The sequence below is a fragment of the Callospermophilus lateralis genome, chromosome 18 (assembly GCF_048772815.1).
Source record: "Callospermophilus lateralis isolate mCalLat2 chromosome 18, mCalLat2.hap1, whole genome shotgun sequence".
Classification (NCBI taxonomy): Eukaryota; Metazoa; Chordata; class Mammalia; order Rodentia; family Sciuridae; genus Callospermophilus; species Callospermophilus lateralis.
The window spans coordinates 41812550-41834230 of NC_135322.1; the positions used below are offsets into that span (position 1 = coordinate 41812550).

The 21681-nt window shown below is 35.8% G+C and overlaps 1 protein-coding gene and 1 non-coding gene across 7 annotated transcripts in view; both read right to left on the minus strand.

Moving 5' to 3' along the window:
- Cnot1 (CCR4-NOT transcription complex subunit 1) overlaps nucleotides 1–21681 on the minus strand; it is an 80026-nt gene that overhangs the window by 9872 nt on the left and 48473 nt on the right. For 5 of the 6 annotated variants that reach the window (XM_076838737.2, XM_076838735.2, XM_076838736.2 and 2 more), the window contains 19 exons: nucleotides 20455–20533; nucleotides 18443–18673; nucleotides 18003–18143; nucleotides 16379–16558; nucleotides 13881–13997; nucleotides 13162–13272; nucleotides 12767–12844; nucleotides 12429–12606; nucleotides 11518–11648; nucleotides 9808–10104; nucleotides 8988–9128; nucleotides 8790–8894; nucleotides 8057–8176; nucleotides 6246–6437; nucleotides 5287–5429; nucleotides 4386–4494; nucleotides 4122–4291; nucleotides 3297–3528; nucleotides 675–923 (listed from right to left, as the gene is read on the minus strand). In XM_076838737.2, the coding sequence (XP_076694852.1) occupies nucleotides 675–923; nucleotides 3297–3528; nucleotides 4122–4291; nucleotides 4386–4494; nucleotides 5287–5429; nucleotides 6246–6437; nucleotides 8057–8176; nucleotides 8790–8894; nucleotides 8988–9128; nucleotides 9808–10104; nucleotides 11518–11648; nucleotides 12429–12606; nucleotides 12767–12844; nucleotides 13162–13272; nucleotides 13881–13997; nucleotides 16379–16558; nucleotides 18003–18143; nucleotides 18443–18673; nucleotides 20455–20533 (3004 nt within the window). Of the gene's footprint in view, nucleotides 1–674; nucleotides 924–3296; nucleotides 3529–4121; nucleotides 4292–4385; nucleotides 4495–5286; nucleotides 5430–6245; nucleotides 6438–8056; nucleotides 8177–8789; nucleotides 8914–8987; nucleotides 9129–9807; nucleotides 10105–11517; nucleotides 11649–12428; nucleotides 12607–12766; nucleotides 12845–13161; nucleotides 13273–13880; nucleotides 13998–16378; nucleotides 16559–18002; nucleotides 18144–18442; nucleotides 18674–20454; nucleotides 20534–21681 lie in introns of those variants that run through there. The other variant, XM_076838738.2, reaches the window with a different exon arrangement.
- LOC143384600 (small nucleolar RNA SNORA46) lies at nucleotides 15504–15639 on the minus strand. The gene has a single exon (XR_013089391.1). It is a non-coding gene; the product is annotated as a small nucleolar RNA SNORA46 (small nucleolar RNA).

Sequence of the window (21681 nt, forward strand, 5' to 3'; positions counted from 1 at the left end):
ATGCTGCTAGATTTGCTCATTAAACAGTGAAGGACATGAAGAACCCATCTGTTATTTCCTGAAGACCAAAAGCTTAAGTACACTTTCACCACTATTTGGTGGTGTGTGTGGTCCTGGGGATTGAACCCAGGGGCATTTAACCACTAAGCCACATCCCCACCACTTTTTTAAGTATTCTATTTAGAGACAGGGTCTCTAAATGCCAATTGCTGAGGCTGGCATTGAATTCTCAATCCTCCTGCCTGGGATTATAGACATGTGCGATTGCACCCAGCTCACATATATTTTTACACTACTTTAATAATCGAATTTCCAAAAATCCCTCTCTATATATCAGGTCAAGGACTAAATGTTATCCTTTGTATTGGAATTGCCCATCTGTTAGCCATAGATGTTTCTAGCTATCAATTAATTCCCAATGACATTGTGCACAGGGCAAATCTAAATCTAATACTACCAAAATATCTTCTACTATAATCATTAACAAAGCATTAACATACTGAAATATATATTTAAAATTTCAGGTAAGAACTATATCTTCTATAATTGTTGGATATGTTCACATGTTATCTCTGAATTTAATTTCAGGACAGAAAAGAACTGTTACAAAATAATTTGGGGAGGGCTTATCACAGACACACTGATATAGACTTTGAATATAAAAAACTTCAGACCTTGTTTAGCAGATTAATCTTTGTGACAGTATTGGTGGCCTCCCCTGAGTGTTTCACTAGCAGTGCAATGAGTCGGACAAAGGCATCCAGGTTGTGATAGCACTTGGCTCGGATCATGGTGGGATTAGCAGCAGGATTGTGCTGCTGCTCAGCTTGAGCACGGTAACTGATTTCAACACACATTTCAGTGCATAGACGAAAGAACCTTGTTATGAGGTCATCAGTCTTCAGTATTCCTTGCTGGTGCATCTATATTATGGGAACAAAAACAGACACAATGAGACAATACACACAAACTTTGTACACCTTAATTTTCATGAGTAAGAAATACTAATTCGTTCTATTATCACATTTCTAATTCTTACTTAAAAAAAAAAAAAAAAGAAAAAGAAAAAGAAAAGCTGCCATGAGAATGTCTTCTCATTAAGAAATCATGACAGAATTCCTCTGATTTTTAAGTTTCATGGATGAAAAGATGAAAATTGAATGAGAGATAATATTACGGCTATTTTGAATATGAGGGTATCACCAAATAATTTGTAAAATTAACTATGTAAACAAAATAAACTTTCAGTAGTAACTCCTGAGGTCATAATAAACCGTTCTGGACAATTCATCTTTCTCCCAGGAGGAAAATAAATTACATATATTTTTGCTTCTCATAGAATTAAAGATAATTGTCAGTAATTACTGACTTACCCAATAACAAAGCTTCCAAAACTCCATCTAGGTAACCCCCCAATCACTGATTTATATAAAGTATGTATGTTATGAAAAAACTCAGATCATGTCTAGCTACTTAAATGTAACAAATTGTTACATTAAAGGAGAAAAGGAAAGCCTATTTATAAGATAGGAAGGGAAAGGGAGGAGGCAGGGGATTAGTAAGGATGGTGGAATGTGATGAAGATCATTATCCAAAGTACATGTATGAAGACACGAATTGGGTGTCAACCTACTTTATATACAAACAGAGATATGAAAAATTGTGCTCTGTGTAATAAGAATTGTAATACATTCCACTATCATGTATTTAAAAAAATAAAATCACTTTTTAAAAAGGGAAAAATAAAAGATAGAAAAAAACTATAAATTACATGACAGATATCTGTAAATGAAGCTGAAAATGTGTTATTTGGGGGTGGGGCCACATCAGCACCACCACAGGGAAATGCCCATTTAAAGGTAGAGGAAGGAGGCCAGTATTCACTTAATAAAGAAACCAAGCCCAGAGGGAAAGCTTCGAGGTTATCTTGGAAATTTTAAAACAATTTACCTGTCCCTTCAAAAGAAATAAGACAGCTGAATTGGTAGGAATATGATAATAATGTGCCCTAGTAAAGACAAAGGGCCTTCAATATCTACAGTGAAATCCGAAAAAGTAAAGAGGAAGCACAAAAAGGGAAAACAAGAATTCTCAAAAGGGTGCACAACTGAACAGAAAAGTATGATACATTATCTTTTTTTCCAAGAGAAACAGAAAAAGAGAGTAAATAAATAAGCCAGCAGAAAAAACTGAGATAGGTGCCATATCCATCCCCATGAAATAGCAATGATCATAAAAACCAGCTAATTCAATTCTTTTCTCCATCCAAATAAAAAAATATCAAACTACATACATGCAGTAACATCTTTTCAGTAGGGTATGTTTTGTAATTCCCTGGGTTCTTTTAGGAGATAAATCTGCCTGGTACATTTTACTAGGAAACAATCATGTTGAAAAGAAAACCCAACTTGTATGTTTAAAATCAACTCTTCCACTTTGAAATATCATTTACTTAAAAACGGAACTAATTAGTAATCTTTCTCTGGCAACTTATCCAAGTTCTGTTTTCAGTTTAAAAATTTGGAGAAATAAGCAGATAGTTTACCCTGAATAACATTAATTCCACTAAAGTAATTCTAAGGCCAGTACAGGAAAGTGCCACTCTTGCCAAGTTATATTAAAATCAGAACACACTGACTAGTAGTGCTCTTAATCTCTTACATTTGCTAAGCAGCCAGTGATGATAAAAAACAGAAACTAAATGATACTATGTTCCATATTTTATTTCATCCTATCCACAAAAATTCCTGTTAAACCTTGGTTGTGGGCTAGTTTTTGGCTTGGTTTCTAACACTAAAATTCCAATTTGCACCAATTTATGAATGGAAATACTAAAACTATTTTCCAAAAGAACATGTTTAGGGAGATAACCTACTTTAACTTTAAAAATAAAAAATACTATATCACTTAAATAATTATTTTACCTTATTTTTTATATGAGATAAAAGAGTTTCAATTACTTAGTAGCCTATAATCCATCACTACTAGATTATCAAACTAGTTAAGTTATATTTGGCAGCTTTGTTATTATCTGACCCCACTGTACATCATACCGAGAATGAGATAAATAGGACTAAATGGGGGTGGTGTGGGGATGCTCACTTTACTGCTGTGATCAATTAGTAAACACAAAGGCTATTTTGTAAAGCATAAAGCATGATGGTGACATTTTTGGTTTACATGAGTATGGAGATAACTGTCTAGCCACAGGTATATAATAACTGAGCTTTACTACTGGAGGTTATCACATCCTACTTATGTTGAATAAAAAGCACCTTTCTTTCCAAAAGCTCTACCTGTCCAACAAACGCAGAGAAAGCTTTGGTACTGTCACGGCCAGCAGCTGCTGAATGGTAGAGATTCACCCATTCCCTCAGAAGATACTCTGCCTTCTCCCTCAGGCCTGGAGGATCATCATACTCTGAAGCTTGAGAGATCCCAGAATGCATCATAAAGTTAGGGCCTCCATGAGCACGATCAATCATGGCTTCATAGTTGGATCGCACTACTTCCATCAGCTGGGGCAATCTAATACAATAAATCCAGAGTGAAAAAAAATCGGTCTATTCAAGATTGTGATTTCACACAGACACATTTGGACAATTTGATTATTTAACAGAAACCACAAAGGAATGATCACTTCACTTGAGCATTTCCATACTTAAATATAACTATCTTTGGTCTCTTCTTCTCTACTTATACAAATGGTAAGACTTAAGCTATTATCTTCACCAAAAACCCTGCCCACTGAAATAGAGTTGATATTCAGAGTCAACAAACACTTCACTGTTTGCTGTTTGCCTGTTACGTGCCATGCTTCATCTCTGTTAAGTTCACTGGGGTTTAAAAAACAAACAACAACAACAAAAAAAAAACTCAAAGCTTTTAAGTGTCAGGTATAAACCACAGCTCTGATAGTAACTCAGTTCTTATGTGTACTGCTCTATACCAGGAAGGTCTGGCAGTTAATTAAGCTTCCATACTTGTGACAATCACTCTCACTGTGTTTCTAAGTAGAAAGCAGTTATTAAACAGTAGTTTTAGTAAGTCTGCACATTCCTTTCTAAAGCTTTCTTAGGAGACTGCTAATGCACAGGGAACCCAAAGCATTTCATTCTCACCCTTCTGGAGCGTTGCCTCTGGAATGAGCATTGATCCTCATGAGGGTTTCGATGGTATGGAACAGATCTGCCTCAGTAACATGGGAAACACTCCTTTCATCCACCAGAAGGATTTTTACCAATTGCATAGCAAATGCCACGGCCATGTAGTTTAAACCATTCTCCATTGACTGACAACAGAGAAAATGCAATTTAAAAGAGATGACACCTGGGAGTAAAAATACTCCGAGTCCTTTTGTTGGCTCAAATAAATTCCTACCATACCTGAGCTAGGTGAAGATCATATTGCTGCATGTTAACTAAATGATTGCGAATTAGCAACTCCACCGCCTCCACGTTATATTTGTATTCATCTCGACATTCAATTAGGCACCTAAGAAAAGTTATGATTTTATTCATGAGCTTAATCATATTGTATCAGGTAAACAAAAAGTTCATTTTACTCAATGCAAATTTCCTAAATTAAAGATGACTTCAATTTAGAGTCAATTGCAAAACTAAGTACCCAAGTTTAAAATCAGCCAGTGATTTTGGGGGGTATAGCTAAGGGGTACAATGGATTCTCAGCATGCACCAAAGAAAAAACAAACAGAACATACACACACATAAACAAATATAAGTAGAACAGCTCAATGCTTTGAGGCCATGTTAAGATAGCCCAGGCTTTGCTTTACATGTTAGGAAATGAGATTCCATTAAAATATTTACCTATGAATATTACTGCTGTGAAATCATAGAAACAAATGACCTACAATTTTATGTCCCAAAACAAGGTAAAGGCTTTCTATTGTGGGCAAAAGGTTGAGATTACTTGGGGAAAAAAAGAACCATTCACCAATTCTCACTTCTTAGAATTTGGAAATGCAAATATTTCCCTTATTTTCAAGAAAAAAGGGGAAACTTCTAGTCAAAAACAAGACCATGCATATTAAAATTCACTTTAGTTGGGCTTGGTGGCAGGCCTGTAATCCCAGCAGCCTGGGAGGCTCAGACAAGAGGATCTCCAAGTATAAGACCAGCCTCTGCAATTTAGCAAGGCCCTGAGCAACATAGTAAGACCCTGTCTCAAAATAAAAAGTAAAAAGGGTTGGGATGTAGTTTAGTGGTTAAATGCCCCTGGGTTCAATCACTCCAATAATTACTAATTAAATAAATGGCTACTAACCTTGTGATCTGTTTGTTGCACCACGGAGATCCATAAGCCCTACCATCCTGTAGAGCTTTTAGTACCAAGAGGTGGCATTCCCTATAGCGCAGCAGAAGGTCAGCATCAGCACCACTTGTGGCATCTAATAATCCCTCTACAGCCTATGAGCAAAGAAAGAGTTCAGAACCATGGAAACACAGTAGTGAGCCCAGTTATGAAAACTCAAAATCAAACCTCAATGTGAACCAGGAAAAGACCTTCTAAAATCTTAAGACTGTTACCTCCTTTCCAAGTTCTATGTCCCCCACCCCCTTCCCTTCATTCCCCTCTGTCTAATCCAATGAACCTCTATCCCTTTGCCCTTGTTGTGGGTTAGCATCCACATATCTGAGAGAACTTTCGACCTTTATTTTACCTAGCATGATAATCTGAGTAATATTCCATTGTGTATATATACCACATTTTCTTTATCCATTCATCTGTTGAAGGGCACCTTGGTTAGTTCCATATAGTGAATTGAGCACCTATGAATGTTGATATGGCTGAGTCACTACAGTATGCTGATTTGAACTCCTCTGGATCTATACCAAGGAGTGGGATAACTGGGTCAAATGGTGGTTCCATTCCAAGTTTTTAGAGGAATGTCCATACTGCATTCCAGAATGGTTATACCAATCTGCAATCCCACTAGCAGAGTATGAGAATATATTCTTCCCCACATCCTTGCCAACATTTACTGTTATTTGTATTCTTGATTGTTGCAATTCTGACTGGAGTGGGAAGAAATCTCAGTGTATGCCATGACATTATAGACGTCATTCTATACTGAGAAAAATTATTGATTTATGTAACAGAATTTCATTTATATTATTATTTTTTTAAATCTTAAGTATAACTGTATGAGCTTATAGACAATGACAAATCACTATATGTTTACAAACCTAGCTGCTTCTAGGAGTAACAGCTTAGGAACCAACCTTCTGGAGTAATCCAAGAGCAGCTATGGCATCCCGGGAGTTTCGAGATAATACTACAACCTCCAAAAGACTTCGAAGAGCCTGAGCTTGCGGGTTCATGGCCAGAGTTGGTGGAATGGCATGTAAGTGCTGCTCCAGTTCAGTAATGCACTTATCATAAATCTGAGCTACATCATCTGTTGCCCAAGCTTGCTGTTTTAGAGAAGAAAATAAACATTTTAAGGTTTTTCATTAACACAGGTACATAATAGAGTTCTGTTAGCATATTTATTCTCTTAAAACACAGAGGGCCTCTTCCATTCCCCCTTCCTGAGGTATTCAGTCTAAACACTATTAAGTGAGGCGATGCAAGGCAGGCACAGGGCAGAGGTATTAAAGATCATGAAGCCTGAAAGACACCAACACAAATGAAGTGATCAGAGAAAGGAACACCAATAAGAAGACTATAGGCAGCACTACTTGTGGCATCTAATAAGTCCTCTACAGGGTAAAAAAAAGTTAAAGAGTTCTAATCATGAAAAATATAGTACTTAGACCAACTGTTAAAGCCTAAGACAAAAGTATCTGCATCGCTTCTAGGATATTCCTACCAAAAATGCTGCCTATGGATGAAGATGTAGCTCAATGGCAGAGCATTTTCCTTGCACAAGTAAGGCCCCAAGTTGGATCCTCAGAACCACACACATTTATTACCAGCTGGGCGTGGTGGCACTCGCCTATAATCCCAGCAACTCAGGAGGCTGAGTCAAGAGGATCGCAGGTTCAAAGCCAGCCTTAGCAATTTAGTAAAGCACTAAGTAACTTAGGGATACCCTGTCTCAAAATAAATTATAAAACAGACTAGGAGGCTGGGGCTGTGGCTCAGCAGTAGCGCACTTGCCTGGCATGTGTGAAGCACTGGGTTCAATTCTCAGCACCATATATAAATAAATAAAGGTCTATCAACAACTTAAAAAAAAAATTAAAAAAAAAAAAAAAACAACAAAAAAACAGGCTAGGGATGTGGCTCAGTGGTTAAGCACCACTGGGCTCAATCCCTCGTAACCACTAACCCCTGCAAAGTATCTAGCCATGAGAATACATTGGACAAACCCAAATTAGGCCATTCTAGAAAATTAACTGGCTTATAATCTTCAAAGGTATCAAAGTCAAGAAAAAAGAGGAAATTGCAGAAAATATTTTAAATGAATTACGCAATTCTAAAACAGGTCTTTTAACTGCGGACAACTCGCTGAATCTTAAATACGGCTTAAGAATTAGACAGGTATTAAGTATTCATGTAATTTCCTGATTTTAAATGTTTGCATAGTGGTCACACAAGAGAATGGTTTTGTAAAAAAAACAAAATCAGCTGGGCACACAGTGGCATGCACCTTTAATCCTAGTTACTTGGGAGGAGGCTGAGACTTGAAGCAAGCCTGGGTAACACAGTGAGACTACATCTCAAACACACACACACACACACACACACACCACACATCATAGGATTCAGGATAACAAGTTCTCAGGCATGCAACTTATTCTAAAGTGCTTAAAGTAGAAAATGTTTTCAGTATATTTTCACCTGTTTTTGTAAAAATTCCAACCTCTCCCAAGTCCACGTAAGTCATGAGTCTACCATGCAAATTCCTCTAATTAAGCTACCCATTAAAGTTAAATCAATCTCACAGATTTAACAAAAATTCTATATTCCATACTGATCTGATACAAATACCTACAATTCAAGTTCCAAAAAAGAAAGTGACACAATTACTGGCAAAAACAATTCAAAATTACAGTATAAAATGCATTAATCCAAGGCAAGTATTTACCTTCATTGGTTGAGCTAAAAATCCTGTGGGCTGACTGAGGTCATTCGTAGGCAAAAAGCCTGGCACATTGCGTGCAAACTCTTCATAAACAGCCAACTGCTTTGGGTCTACACCACCAACCTTAAAAGAAGAAAATCAATTTTAACAGGAGCCCCTACACAAATAAGACTTTTCTTGAAATTGAAAAGTCTGCAAGAGAGTTAACCACAGAGGTTCTGGGAAGAGTCATTACAACATGTAACAGTATAATTGAACATGTATGTCCATAAACAGCTCAGAAGAGGCTTTTCCCATTTTCCTATTAGTTACCCTCATTCATAAATTTATCAAGAAGTATTCCACTGATAAAGGCCTCCACTGAAAAATAACTTCCCTGGAGTCGGCAAATAGTATCAGACTCTGGACCAACTTGCTAGTACCAATAAAAAACTATTAAAAAAAAATTAAGTACCAGAAAATGTGAGCAGAGTAAGCACAAGTTGAGAAACAAAACTTCACAGGCACAGGAACTCTTTACGATACACTTTAACAATTTTGGAGGGTGGCAGAATCTAAACTATTTCCATAGCTCCTTCACAGATGGCTTTAAAGACAAGTGCTACTGAGTTGAGATGCTTTCTCAGAAACAACATTTAGCCTTTCTATCCTAGTCCCATTGAGGAGTTCAAACAAAAACAAAAAGAAAGAAAGAAAACAGATGAAGCAGGGGAAGAGACAGAGCCTCAGTTCTCACTTTCAGCCTGATTTGCTCGGGCATCCGTTCAGCCTGATAGGTTAATACCACAGGATCACAATATCTGCGCCCTTCTTGCCTAGCATGTTTTCTCAATTCAAATTCCTGCAAACAAAAAAAGTCACTGAGGTTCTTGTTATGAGGCATTTTCTTAAATTAAAAATAAAACAACTTCAAAAGCAAATGCTAAACACTTACAGTTGCTAATCTCTTGTCCATCTCAGGGCCTGCTTTTTCAACCGCAGTCTTCTGAATAAAACAGCAAGCTAATTCACAATTGTCCTGAGCTAACTGAGCAGCTGCCTGATCCATCATTTCTCTTTGTTGTGGGGATGCAGTCTATTTGAAACATAAAGGAAAAGAAAAGAAAGAAAACAATTCTTGTAGACAGTAGGAAATGCAGGCAACAAATTCATTTTAAGTTTTGCCTCTACTTGATATAGTTTTAAATTAGCTTCCTCATCTATTAAGATGAAAATATCCTACACATTTTCAGTTTCTTATGAATGCAGTAAAGATAATAAAGCAGTGAACAAATGAATCGTTAACCATGACACCTAAAACTCAGAAGCAAGATGGTTAGCTTATTCTGTTAAAAGAGGCAGAAGGATCATGAGTTCAAAGCCAGTCTCATCAAAAAGTGAGGTGCTAAAGCAACTCGGTTGAGACCCTGCCTCTAAATAAATTACAAAATAGGGCTAGAGATGTGGCTCTGTGGTTGAGTGCCCCTAGTACCCTCCCCCACAAAAAATCTTACAAATATTTGGTTATTTATTATCTGCCAAATGTCACTGAGGATACAACAATAAGCAAAAAAAAAAAAAAAAAGGGCACAGTGCTTCACCTTACAAAACTTAAAATCAAACATAGGAAGACATCAAATAAACATGGCGATTTTAAGATCAAGTGTTAACATCCACTGTCAAAGGCACGAAAAACTCTGACAGATGAACAGTAATAAATTTTGATACACTAAGTAAGTAACCAACTTACAACACTAAGTAAGTAACCAACTTACACGAAGGGCTGAAGCAAAACTGTTTTTTAGGTTTGTAGATATGCTCATCAGCAAAGGTTCCCTGCAAGTAATCATAGCCATTCCAGCTGTCAAATTTCGCATCATGTGGTGAGCTGCTATTCGCATTCGAGATTCCTCAGAATCCAGGGCAAAATCCTTTCTGACTATTTGCTCACAAGTAGTCATGGCAATCTTAATTGATCGATCCACCACTGGATGGACCAACTCTTGGACAGCTCGTTCAATTGCTTGACGCACACACTGCTTCAACTGTGGATGGGCCTGAAATAATGGAATCTGAGGGAGGGGCAAACAAATTGATTTAACAGTTTGTTTAAATAAGACAGCAAGCTATATGCAATCAACCTACATTTTAGAATTACTTCAAGATTAACAGAAACTAGACTTTTACATAAAATTAACTAAAGAAAACGGTGGGAAACAGAAACTGGGTTACACAGAGTTAAGGATTCAGTATACTTTGTGACCCATGATTAAAGATATGTCAACTTTTTAAATTCAAGTTTAATAGGCAAACTATTTACAAGATCCATTACCTACTTATAGACACATTACTTGCTAAGCTAAAATAATACCTAAGAAATTTGTTTTCTGGAAAGAAACATCTCTATTAACTTTGGAAAACTAAATTTTCAGAGAAAGAGCTTCCTATAAAAACTATTATTGCCACAAATAATTCTTCAGAACAGTATGCATTTTATAGCGATTGCTGAGGTCTCTTGCTTCATTTGAAAGACTGCTGCCGATTTTGTTTCCAGTATAAACCATGCCCTAATACTTACTTGGATGCCCTTAACTTACTGAACTCTTACAATGAACACATAATATTCAAATTACTAGGCATGTTTCCAAAGAGGAATCAATTTTTAGATCTGGGTACCCACTCTGTATCCTATCTGTCTTGTCTACACAGAGGGGGAGAGGAGAAAAGTTTAATATGATCTCTTTAAAGTCCTTTCAAAGTCCCTTTAATAAAAAAAGTTCAATGTATTAATATTACTTCTGTATTTGTAAACATTTTTGGTTTCTGAAAAAGGAAGGTCAGTGAACAAAACAGTTAATCCGTTATCAAGTAGAAAACAAGACTGAGGAAAACAATAAACTACCACCCTAAGTATACAGAATAAGCATAGGGAAAGGATTGAATTTAGATCAAGCGGCCTCCTGCAACCACCCAAAACAACTTAACTGAAACTAAGTCCCATTTAAAACCATATATATATATATATATATGTATATATACATATACATGTCAGCTCAGTTTCAGTTATCTGAAAAACAAAACAAAAAAACAACAACAACAACAACAAAAAACAAAAACAAATGGCTAATGGCTAATAAAGCTAAAGTGACATAATAATAAAAATGAAAGCAAAAAAAACCCATGGTATTCATTAAGTTTGTTGACTTAAGAAATATCCAAGATCACAATTTTATTGCTGGCTTAATTTAATCATCATGGGTTGGGATAAGAGGGGCCAATATGAATGTTATTTATCACTCAGACTATTTTTTTGAGACCAAAAAAAAAAAAAAAAAAAAAATCAACTATACTACAAAGCAGTTCCAGATCTTTGTTCTTTCTGACAAAACCCTACAACACAGTAATTCAGAGGGAAGGGGAAAGGTAAGTGACCGAACACTTTGTGAGAAACTAGGAGCTGGGGAAATGGAACAGTGTGTACTTACTGTTGGGTTAAGAGTTATGTGTGGTGCCAGGCCTGCGAGGGAATAGACATTGATGTCATGGTAGCTGTACTGCGGCTGTGGTGGAACTGTGGCTGTACAGGTAGTGCTGGTAGCAGGTGTTGTAGAAGTGGCTAAATGTAAAGTGACAAAATAAGAGATTAAAAGGTCACATCTGTTGAATTTATAATAAAATTAAGTATTATTAAATGGTAATTATCTAACTAATTGGGTTTTAGTCTCTTGGAAGGGGTAATGGTGATGGTAAATAACTTTCCCATTATGAAAACAAAATTCTATATAAAAGATGTGACCAAAACACAGTGCCTCAAAGCACAGAAATCAATTGAAGAGAGAAGCTACATTAGCAGGCTCAAGCATTCCTTGTTGATTTAGCCTATATGACAAAATTTTCTTTCAATCTAGCCTAATCCTAGGTTTACCTGGAGAGTCTTAGTTCCTGAGAGAGAAAGAAAAGCTAGTTTATTCTAATCATACCTCACAAATGAACATTCCCTATACTCCAGTCCAATACCTCCAATCATATTGATGCAGGTAAAAAAAAAATGTCTCCCTGGTAAGTTGATGTGGTTTGGTCTTCCTCTGAGTGATAACACAGGCCAAAGAATTACTCCTAATACTTCAAACAATGTGAAAGATAAACTGGCCTGATTAGGACACAAGGAACAACTGATTAAATCACATTTAATTAAAACTATCTAATGAATTACTAAGATGGCATCTAATAAAGTAAGACTGGGCCTAGACAATCTTTTACTTCATAGCTTAGGGGATCCACCAAAAAGTGTACAAAATTTCAGCAACACACTATGTGGAACGATTACAGTTTGATGTATTCATTGAGGCATACCAAAAGCATTCGGATTAATAGAAGAATACGCTGCCAAACTTACTTGTAGTTGTGATGGGAGGGAGTTCTTCTGGTTGCTTGACATCTTTCTTTGGAGCAGAGAGTTGTTCATCTAAGTTCTTTAGGCGATCTTTATCCTTTAGGAGGCTTCCAGGTTTTAGCTCATTGATGTCTAATGCAAGGTTCTTGCAGAGCACCTCAATCTCAAACTTCAAGTTTAACTGCATAATTCCAATATTTGATTTGAATTTTGAAAAGAAAATTTAAGTTTATTCAAAATACACCCTACTTTTAACCCAACTGTTGATAGTGCTGTCTTTACTGTACATTTTAATAATATGAAGGCAGAGAAGGTTGCAAAGAATAAAAAAACAAATTTACCTTCAAGTCATGTTCCTGATGTAGTTCAGCTAATACATTCATAATAGCCATTGTCCAGGGGTTTGGTGGCCTAAAAACCTAATGAAAAGCTATGTCATACTGGCTCCAAAACCAACTTTAAATTTGAATATTTAAAAGATAAACATTTTTAACCTATGTGATCTAAACAAAACCTTCTACCAATAGCATATTTTAGACCAACACCAAAAACCCCAAACCATACCAAGTCAGTATTTTAATTTCACCTTCTAAAGTTGGCTAAGATCCACTACGGAAAACTAACAAAACTAGTTTTACAATTCATAAGAACTAAAAACACAATCTCTTGAACATTGTGCTGAAACAATCCAACTCTTAACAAATTAGCCATGAATAAAATATTAACATCTACTCACCACACTACGAATGCTGGACTCTAGGACTTTGGCAACAAAGGGTACTACATAGAGCAACTCCTGTTGTCCTTTAACATAAGCCTCTAGCAGCAAAGATTTCACATCCAAGTCCTAGGATTGAAGGAATTAAAAAAAAATGTTCAAAAGCTGGCAATGTACACCGGAAGTCCTCAAAAAGTATTAAGGGATAGGGCTATAGCTCAGTTGGTAGAGTGCTTGCCTCCCATGCTTAAGGCCCTGGGTTCAATCCCCAGCACCAAAAAAAAAAAAAAAAAAAAAAAAAAAACCCACTAAGTTCATAACCCAAATAGCAATCAACATAATATTTCAGTTTTTTAAGTTATTATTTAATTTTTTTTTAGTTGTAGTTGAACACAATACCTTTATTTAATTAATTAGTTAATTTATTTTTTAATGTGGTGCTGAGGATTGAATCCAGGGCCTCACACATGCTAGGCAAGCGCTCTACCTCTGAGCCATGATCTTAGCCCCAATTTCAGTTTTGTATTATAAAAAGAAGTGACATCCACACCATGCTGACTTTTCTTTATACTAAAAGATGTAGGACCTGTGGGCACAGAATGAGGAATTTAAAACATGGGGCAAAATTGTACAAAATCTCGTAATCACTAAAACTGTCCCCATAAATCAAGATCTTTAGACAAAGCACACTGCCCAAACATTACCAAACTTTGCATGAACTGTTAGCTGAAACTTACAGTATGTAAGATGGGTTTATTTTTAGCTAATGTGATCATTCCCAGCCAATGTCCCAAGTTCTTCAGCAAAGAACGATCTGAGAAATTGGCTGCAGCTTTATCAGAGGTCAGGAGCACCTGAAACAGTATAGAATTAAGAAGTAAGAATGGATTTATGAAATAAAATTATAAACTAAATGTTTGAGAATTCTATTATCCTATTCTAAAAATAAACCATCAATTCTTTAAAACATACCTCAAAAGTAAATCTACTCCACACATTTTATTAACAATATTTTGCTGTATTCATTAGCAGTGATGTTTTATCTTTAAAAGACCTCTTTGGGGGCTGGAAGTATAGCTCAGTAGTAGATCTCTTGCCTAGAGTATGAAGGTACTAGGTGTGATCACTAGTAATGCAAAACAAGAACAAAAGTACTTTTATTTTTAAAAAATAGTTACAGATTGAGCAGCCCTAATATGAAAACCTACAAACTACAAAATGCTCCAAATCTGAAACTTTTTGAAAAGGGCTGACATAGCCAAAAAAAAGAAATCTTAACATCTGACCTCATGTAATGAGTTGCAATTAAAAAAACAGACATGATAAAAATATAAAAAATTATCTTCATGCTCTATGTTTGTGTATACATGAAATAAATCTGGTGTTTATATGAGGGCTTCATACCCCAAGGTATTTCATTATATATGTAAATATTGGGAAAATATGGAGAAAAAAATATGGTACTGTGTATTTCAGATGGCGAATACTCAACCTATAAAACAAATATAGTGTCCAAGATTCAAAAAAGAGCAAGGTGCAGTGGCACATGCCTGTAATCCCAGCAGCTCAGGAGGCTGAAGTAGGAGAATTGTGAGTTCAAAACCAGTCTCTGCAATAGTGAGGCACTAACAATTCAGTGAGACCCTGTCTCTAAATAAAATACAAAACAGGACTGGGGATGTGGCTCCATGGTTGAGTGCCCCGAGTTCAATCCCCGGTACAAAAAAAAAAGACTCAAAAGGGATACAAGTTTAAAATGTTGGGTACTGTCCCACAGAAAAGTACTGGAAAACCTTAACTATGTTTAAAGTAGACTCAATAAAAAAATCTATTTTGAAGACCTAAATTCAACATAAATGAAGATTTAAATTCAAGATTATAGTTTTGCTTATCAGTCCTTTATTTGAGGCAGCAGACACATGGAGGAATAAAACCAAAATAGCTATCCATTACAGTCTTCTGCATATCCAGGTCATTATGTATCTCTAGAGTCAACTAAAATAACTCTCTGAAATACAGTGTAAAATTGCTTATTCACTTCTTTTGAATTACTTTAAAATTCATTTAATGGATTCTTCAGTGCTAGCTTTTCTAGGAAAACCAAAACATCACACAATTACACAGTATGTTTTGGGAATGGGCACGCACACACACACACACACACACACACACACACACACACACAAACACATATATAGACAAGCAATAGACAAGCATCTACTACATTTGACTAAATGAATAGCTATATTTGAATTTTTGTCTAAAAAAAGTCAAAAGACCTTAAATTTTGCCTCAAAGTATGAGGTAACTTTCATGTAACTCAATTATCCCTGCTATCAGATAATAAAACCTGAATATTGTCATGTTCCTTAACTCCATAAAGCAACAGCAGAATTATACAAGTCAGCTGTGCAACATAAGAGACAGGAATTATTTCGCACTACAGCGTAACCAAGAATGGGGAAAATTCCCATCCACAGGTTTAAATATAGTGCTGGATGCTAAGCCAATCCCACACTATTCAAAAAAGAATGATCACAGATGTATGCTGGTTTAGTGTCTTATGAAAACAAATTTTATCTCCTAAGGAATAAGAATAAGCAACTGCTTACCAATTAAAACACTTAAACTTTATTGAATAAGAGTTTGGTCTTAAGATTATAATATAGGACTCTAAGACAAAACTACGCCACAAATATGTAAGGAGTCTAGAGATATCTGGCACTTGACAAATGAAAACAACCATTACAATATTGTTTGTTTCAGTTATAGTGATAAATAACCTCAATATCCACTAGTAGAATATATTCATGCAATGATTTTCTAAAAGATCTTTTAAAGAAAGAGTAGGAGGGTGCTAGCACTAAGAGCGTATTATAAATAAATTCCAGGAACAGGGGTGGGGGTGGAGTCCGCAAATCAAGTTAAAAAAAAAAGACGGTCGGTGATGCATATGACATGTTAAGCAATATTAAGAGTTACTGTAATAGATGATGAAGTTCTAAAATACATGCATGAGATGATGAAAACAAATGAAGAAGAGATAACATTCAAAGTAAACAGCACACCTAATATCACCCATGACTGAAATTCTTCTGTGAAATTTATTTCCACATTTGAAACAATGTCCATATATACCTAAACTAGACAATATATACAAAAGCAACAAAATACAGCCCAAATTCTAATTATACTTTATTGCATAAATAAATTAAATATAAGAACCAACTCTTACTTTGATGTTTCTATAGGTCTCATTCAGAACCATCTTGTTAAATTCAGGATTCTTCAATGTATCCAGGAAGTTTGAATAAAGGCTGTGGAAGTTTGGTTCAATACTGACTCTCTTCATAACTAGATATTGTGAAACCCAAGGCATAAATTCTTCCTTCACAGTTTCTTTTAATTCTTCAACCTAGCCAATTAATAGGACACAGGAAGCTCAGAATCACACTGTGATAAAATAAAGTCTGGTTTCTGTGAATCATACTATAGCAAAGGGCTCTTTGAAAATTTAACATGACACTAAAGCACCACACTTCATCTCTCCCCATGACAGAAATATGCAGTACGGTATGTTCAATTCTATGGTAGTGTAATCAACCACTTCTAAAACTGTAGATGTAGTTTGTAGATGGTTAGGACTGCAACATCTACAATCACCTTCAGCATTAAAACTAAAAAACAGGGGGCTTAGGTTGTGGCTCTGCGGTAGAGGTCTTGCCTCACACATACATGTGAGACCCTGGAATTCAATCCTCAGCGCCACATAAAAATAAATAAATAGATAGATAAACAAACAAACAAATAAAAAATAAATGGTGTTGTGCTGAACTACAACTAAACAAAATAAATAATTAAAAAAAAAAACACTATAAAATAGGCCTGAAGATGTGGCTCAGTGGTACAGCACTTGTCTGACATGTGTGAGACCCTGGGTTTGACCTCCAGTACTACCAAAAATAAATAAATAAATGATAAAACTTGTAGTTCCTGCTGCTACCACCCACCCACCATGCCCAAACTTAAATTACTAATCTAATCTTAATTTACTAATCTACTACCTGCCATTACACATCTAACACCAGAATTGTGTTTTCCCGTATTTTTATATCCAGGAACCACCTACAAGTTTGAAGCTTCTCTTCAAATAAATACTAAAAGCCTGAATTCTTGCCCCCAATCAATTATCCTGGGATTTAAAAATAGGTACATACATCTTTAAACACATTTTCTTAAAGCTAATCTTAGAGGCTAACATTACCATTCATAAGTATTATCTCAGGAAGCCAACCATGGTTCTTTATGCTTTTTGCAAGGTCTGAGTTCTTGGGAATCTAAGAAATAAACTGTCTTTGGGAGGAGCTGAGTTATGACTAGAGGTACAAATAAAATCTTCCATCATCATGAATACACAAAGTTTATTTGAAAAAGTCTACAATACAGGGCAAAACAGAACATTTGAAACTGGTATTATATGGTGTCTACAAAAACCACAAACACAAGTTGGAGATCCACACTCCCCTCACTTTGATTTTGTTACCTTTATTTTTAAAGTGAATATTAAAAATTAGGGTCAAAAGACAGGCAAAATGACATATACCCATAATCTCACTCAGGAACATGAAATCAAGATAGCAAGTTTAAGGCCATCGGCAACAACTTAGCAAGACCCTGACTCAAAATGAAAAATAAAAATGAATGAGGATCTAGTTCAGTGGCATAATACCTTGGAGTCAATCCTCAGTAATGTCATTTTAAAAAAAAGAAAGAAAGAAACGGGGGTGGGGGTTAAAAATAAATCCCTTAACTCAGAAGAAAAAAAGGAGAAGGCCTTTATAAAATGACATCACGCTCACCTTTTGTGTCATATTTGACTGTGAGAGATTGTTGAAGATAAAAGCAATTTTCTCTTGGATATTTTCTGGGGGCTCCACAATTCTCTCAGTTTGGTCTGTGGCCACAAGCAACGTATCAATATTTGTAGTATTGATAGAAGGCTAAAGAAATAATAAAGTACATAAAGTAAATAAGTTGAAATGCTTCCTTGGAAAAAAGCCCATAGAAGACTGAAATATCCATTTCATTTATAGGAAATCTCTACCTGATATGACTGCATCTGAAGTATGGGCAAGCATATAATACTATTAATAGTGCCTATCTCTGGGAAATACAGGGAGGGGAGATACAAAAGGGTCTTTTTTAAGTCATGTATCATAATAAAATTAAGATACTGCTCACTATGAGGTACATCAGAATATATTTTTTTAAAATCTGGTAGAAAAAAAGACCTACTTACTGGCACATCTTTCTTAAAACTGACTCCAGTTGGCCTGGTGACTGTAACCGTTTTAGCAACAGTGGTAGTTGTTGAAGTGGTTACCATAGTGTTAACCTGACCAGCAAGAGGAGCTTTTGCTGGAACCTGGGCCTGGGCCTGGGCCTGGGCCAAAGCAATACTTCCAGGGGTGGTGATGGAGCCTTGCATTTTCACAGGAGGGTCTCTAGACTGCTGTCCATATTCGATATACTATAAGCGTAGGGAAAGAGAAACACATTAAAAAAGAGTTCTTAATAGAAATCGAAATTTTTGAATTATATATGCCCCTGATTTGAGGGAAGGTAAAAAATAATTTCAGAGTACTCCTTTGGTTCATCTATCTACCATAACCCTTGCCTCATCCTTGCACATAAATTTAAGTGGATACCATGAACTCCTTTGAAGATAAAATATTAATATGTCGAAAGATTTTTTTAAGAACTATTCTAACAAAACAACTAAAAACAGCAGCATAAAATATCTGCATATAAATTTCTTTAACCCCTTTAATAAACTATAAAATTCTGGGCTGGGATTGTGGCTCAGCGGTAGAGCGCTTGCCTAACACGGTCGGGACCCAGGTTCGATCCTCAGCACCACAAAAAAATAAAGGCATTGTGTTGTATCCATCTACACCTAAAATATAAATTATTTTTAAAAACTATAAAATTCTTCAAAATTTGTATAGTAAATTCATCTCTTTTATATTGTACACTGGGCTCAGTGTGGTACAATGCTCGTCTAGCAATCACATAGACATGGGTTTTAGTAACCCCGGCACAACCAAAGGGCAGGGGGTGTTGGGTCTCCTTTATTAGATCCTCATGAGAAAAGTAAGTCTAAAACACTGTTGTTACTTGTTTCAGTAAAGCTATTACTACAAAATTTTAAAAAATACTACACATTGCCAATCCAAATAAACAGTAAGCAACACAGTAATGGATACTGTAGGGTTGTTCTTTTTTCCTTTTCATTTCACAGATATTAAATCTCTCTCCTTCCTACCCAACAAATTAAGAGGGCTGACAGAGGGTTCCCAAACTATTTCAACTGACCTTATCAACAAAAACTAAATCCATATATAAAATAATTTTAAAATTATCATAATAAAAATATTTTTTTAAAATGGGCTCTGTAGGGCTAGGGATGCAGCTCAGTAGTAGCGAATGCCTAGTTTCAATCCCCAGCACCGTGATGAAAAGAAAAAATTCAAATCTTTTTATCATTCTTATTCCTTATAACATCTTAAAATTGATCTATTTTATAAAATAAAAAACTGAAAATATAATTCGAAAAAGACTCATCAGCTTTCCTGTCCTATAAACTGATTGAATAATACAAGATAATTGTATGCAGTTTATAAATCCCAAATGAACCATTAAAACAATGGTTCTCAAATTTCAAGATCATACAAAACAGATTAAAATGTACTATTCTCCATTGTCAAGGGCTGCCTCTTAATTTATACCCGACAATCACACTCCAAATCCTTTTTAGAATCAGGCGGGTTTCCATAAATACTAACACAAAGAATTACTAGAAAACCAGCCTCATTGGGCTTAAAGAGCTAGAAAAACCTTTAGTCAAATCATCAAAATCATTATACAGAAAGTTAATCCAATAATGAAATCTCACATTCCATTATTAACCCATTAAGTTCAACACTGTCAATTCTGTGTTCAGTAAAATTCACCTGGGGTGCATACAGAGCTTGGAAATCACAACCTAGAGCTTAAATATATTGTCAGGTCGACTAATATTATTATAATATAATTATATTATACACTACATACTAGAATATTCAAGTTTTTATAGTTGCTTCACATCTAGAATGATGTGACACAATAGGTCAAGATGCAAAGGAAGCAAAAAGAAATGTATAACCAAATCACGTCAATCATTAAGGAATCTTAATGCCAATGCCTGAAAATCTCAAAAAACAAATCAAAATAGATCCACTCTCCAAGGTATTAGATGTAGAGGGCACTTACCTCTTGTAAATGATGTGGAAACTGCATAAAGTGACTGATAGAAGCCAAGTGCTGACAATACTGGGGATAGTCCTTCAACCTGCCAACAAAAAATTCATTTTTTCACTCATCATTAAGAACAGAAAAACCTTTCTTCCATATCTCAGTCTAAGCCATTTTCCCCACTCTACTTATAAATACCTAACCTGAAGAGAATTCCAAGGGAAGAACATTAAAGTTAGATACATATGAACCTCACTATTACATAGAAAAAAAAAAGTATCAACATGCATTAGACTCAAAGCTACATAGTTGTGACTATATTTAAATGATACTCTGGAAGTCCCTGAGACAAAATTAAGAGAGATCAATGGGGGGGTGGTGGTTGTGGTTCAGTGGTCAAGTGTTCGCCTGGCATGTGCAAGGCCCTGGGTTTGATCCTCAGCGCCACATAAAAATAAATAAATAAAACAAAGGCATTGTGTCCAACTACAACTAATTTATATATGAGAGAGAGAGAGAGAGAGAGAGATCATTCTAGGGATTAGAAGTGAGGTATAGGGCTGTGGCTCAGCGGTAAATTGCTTGCTTAGCACATGTGAGGCCCTGGATTTGATCCTGAGCACCACATAAAAAATAATCAAATAAAGATATTAAAAATATTTAAAAAAAAAAAAAAAGAAGTGGGGTATAAAGACTGACTACAAGGGAAACCAGAGAACTTCTTGAGAGGGATGATGGAATATTTCAGTATGTCAGGGTCTGCCTCCTCTCTGAAAGAACCCACTCTCTCCTTTTAGAGTGCCTCCTTTCCCTATTCCTCTAATAAACTAAACTCATCAAGCCTGTTACTCTGAGTCACATGTCTGAAATCTTTCTGGCATGAATCTGGTATTGAAGAGGGGTACTCTGGCTGCCTCAGCTTTGCAGAGGCCTCTCCCCTGTAACATTTGGTGTTAACTACCTCTTTATCATAAGTTACCCCAGTTCTTATCTTGTTCCTTTTTTTGTTCAGCCTTTTCTAAATCTCTTTTTTCTACTTCAGATTCTGTTCACCGGAGGTTAAAATCTTGAGCTAATTCTTGGTTCTTTGGCTACAGCACACTTTCGTGAGAACCAAAGGATCTTGACTAGAACTCAAGATGCTATACCCCTGAAGGGTAAAAACTGAAGCTTTTCCCCTCAGTTCTTATGGAGAACAAAGCTTGCCAACTATCATTTGTGGATGGCAATACCTCTGCGGAATCT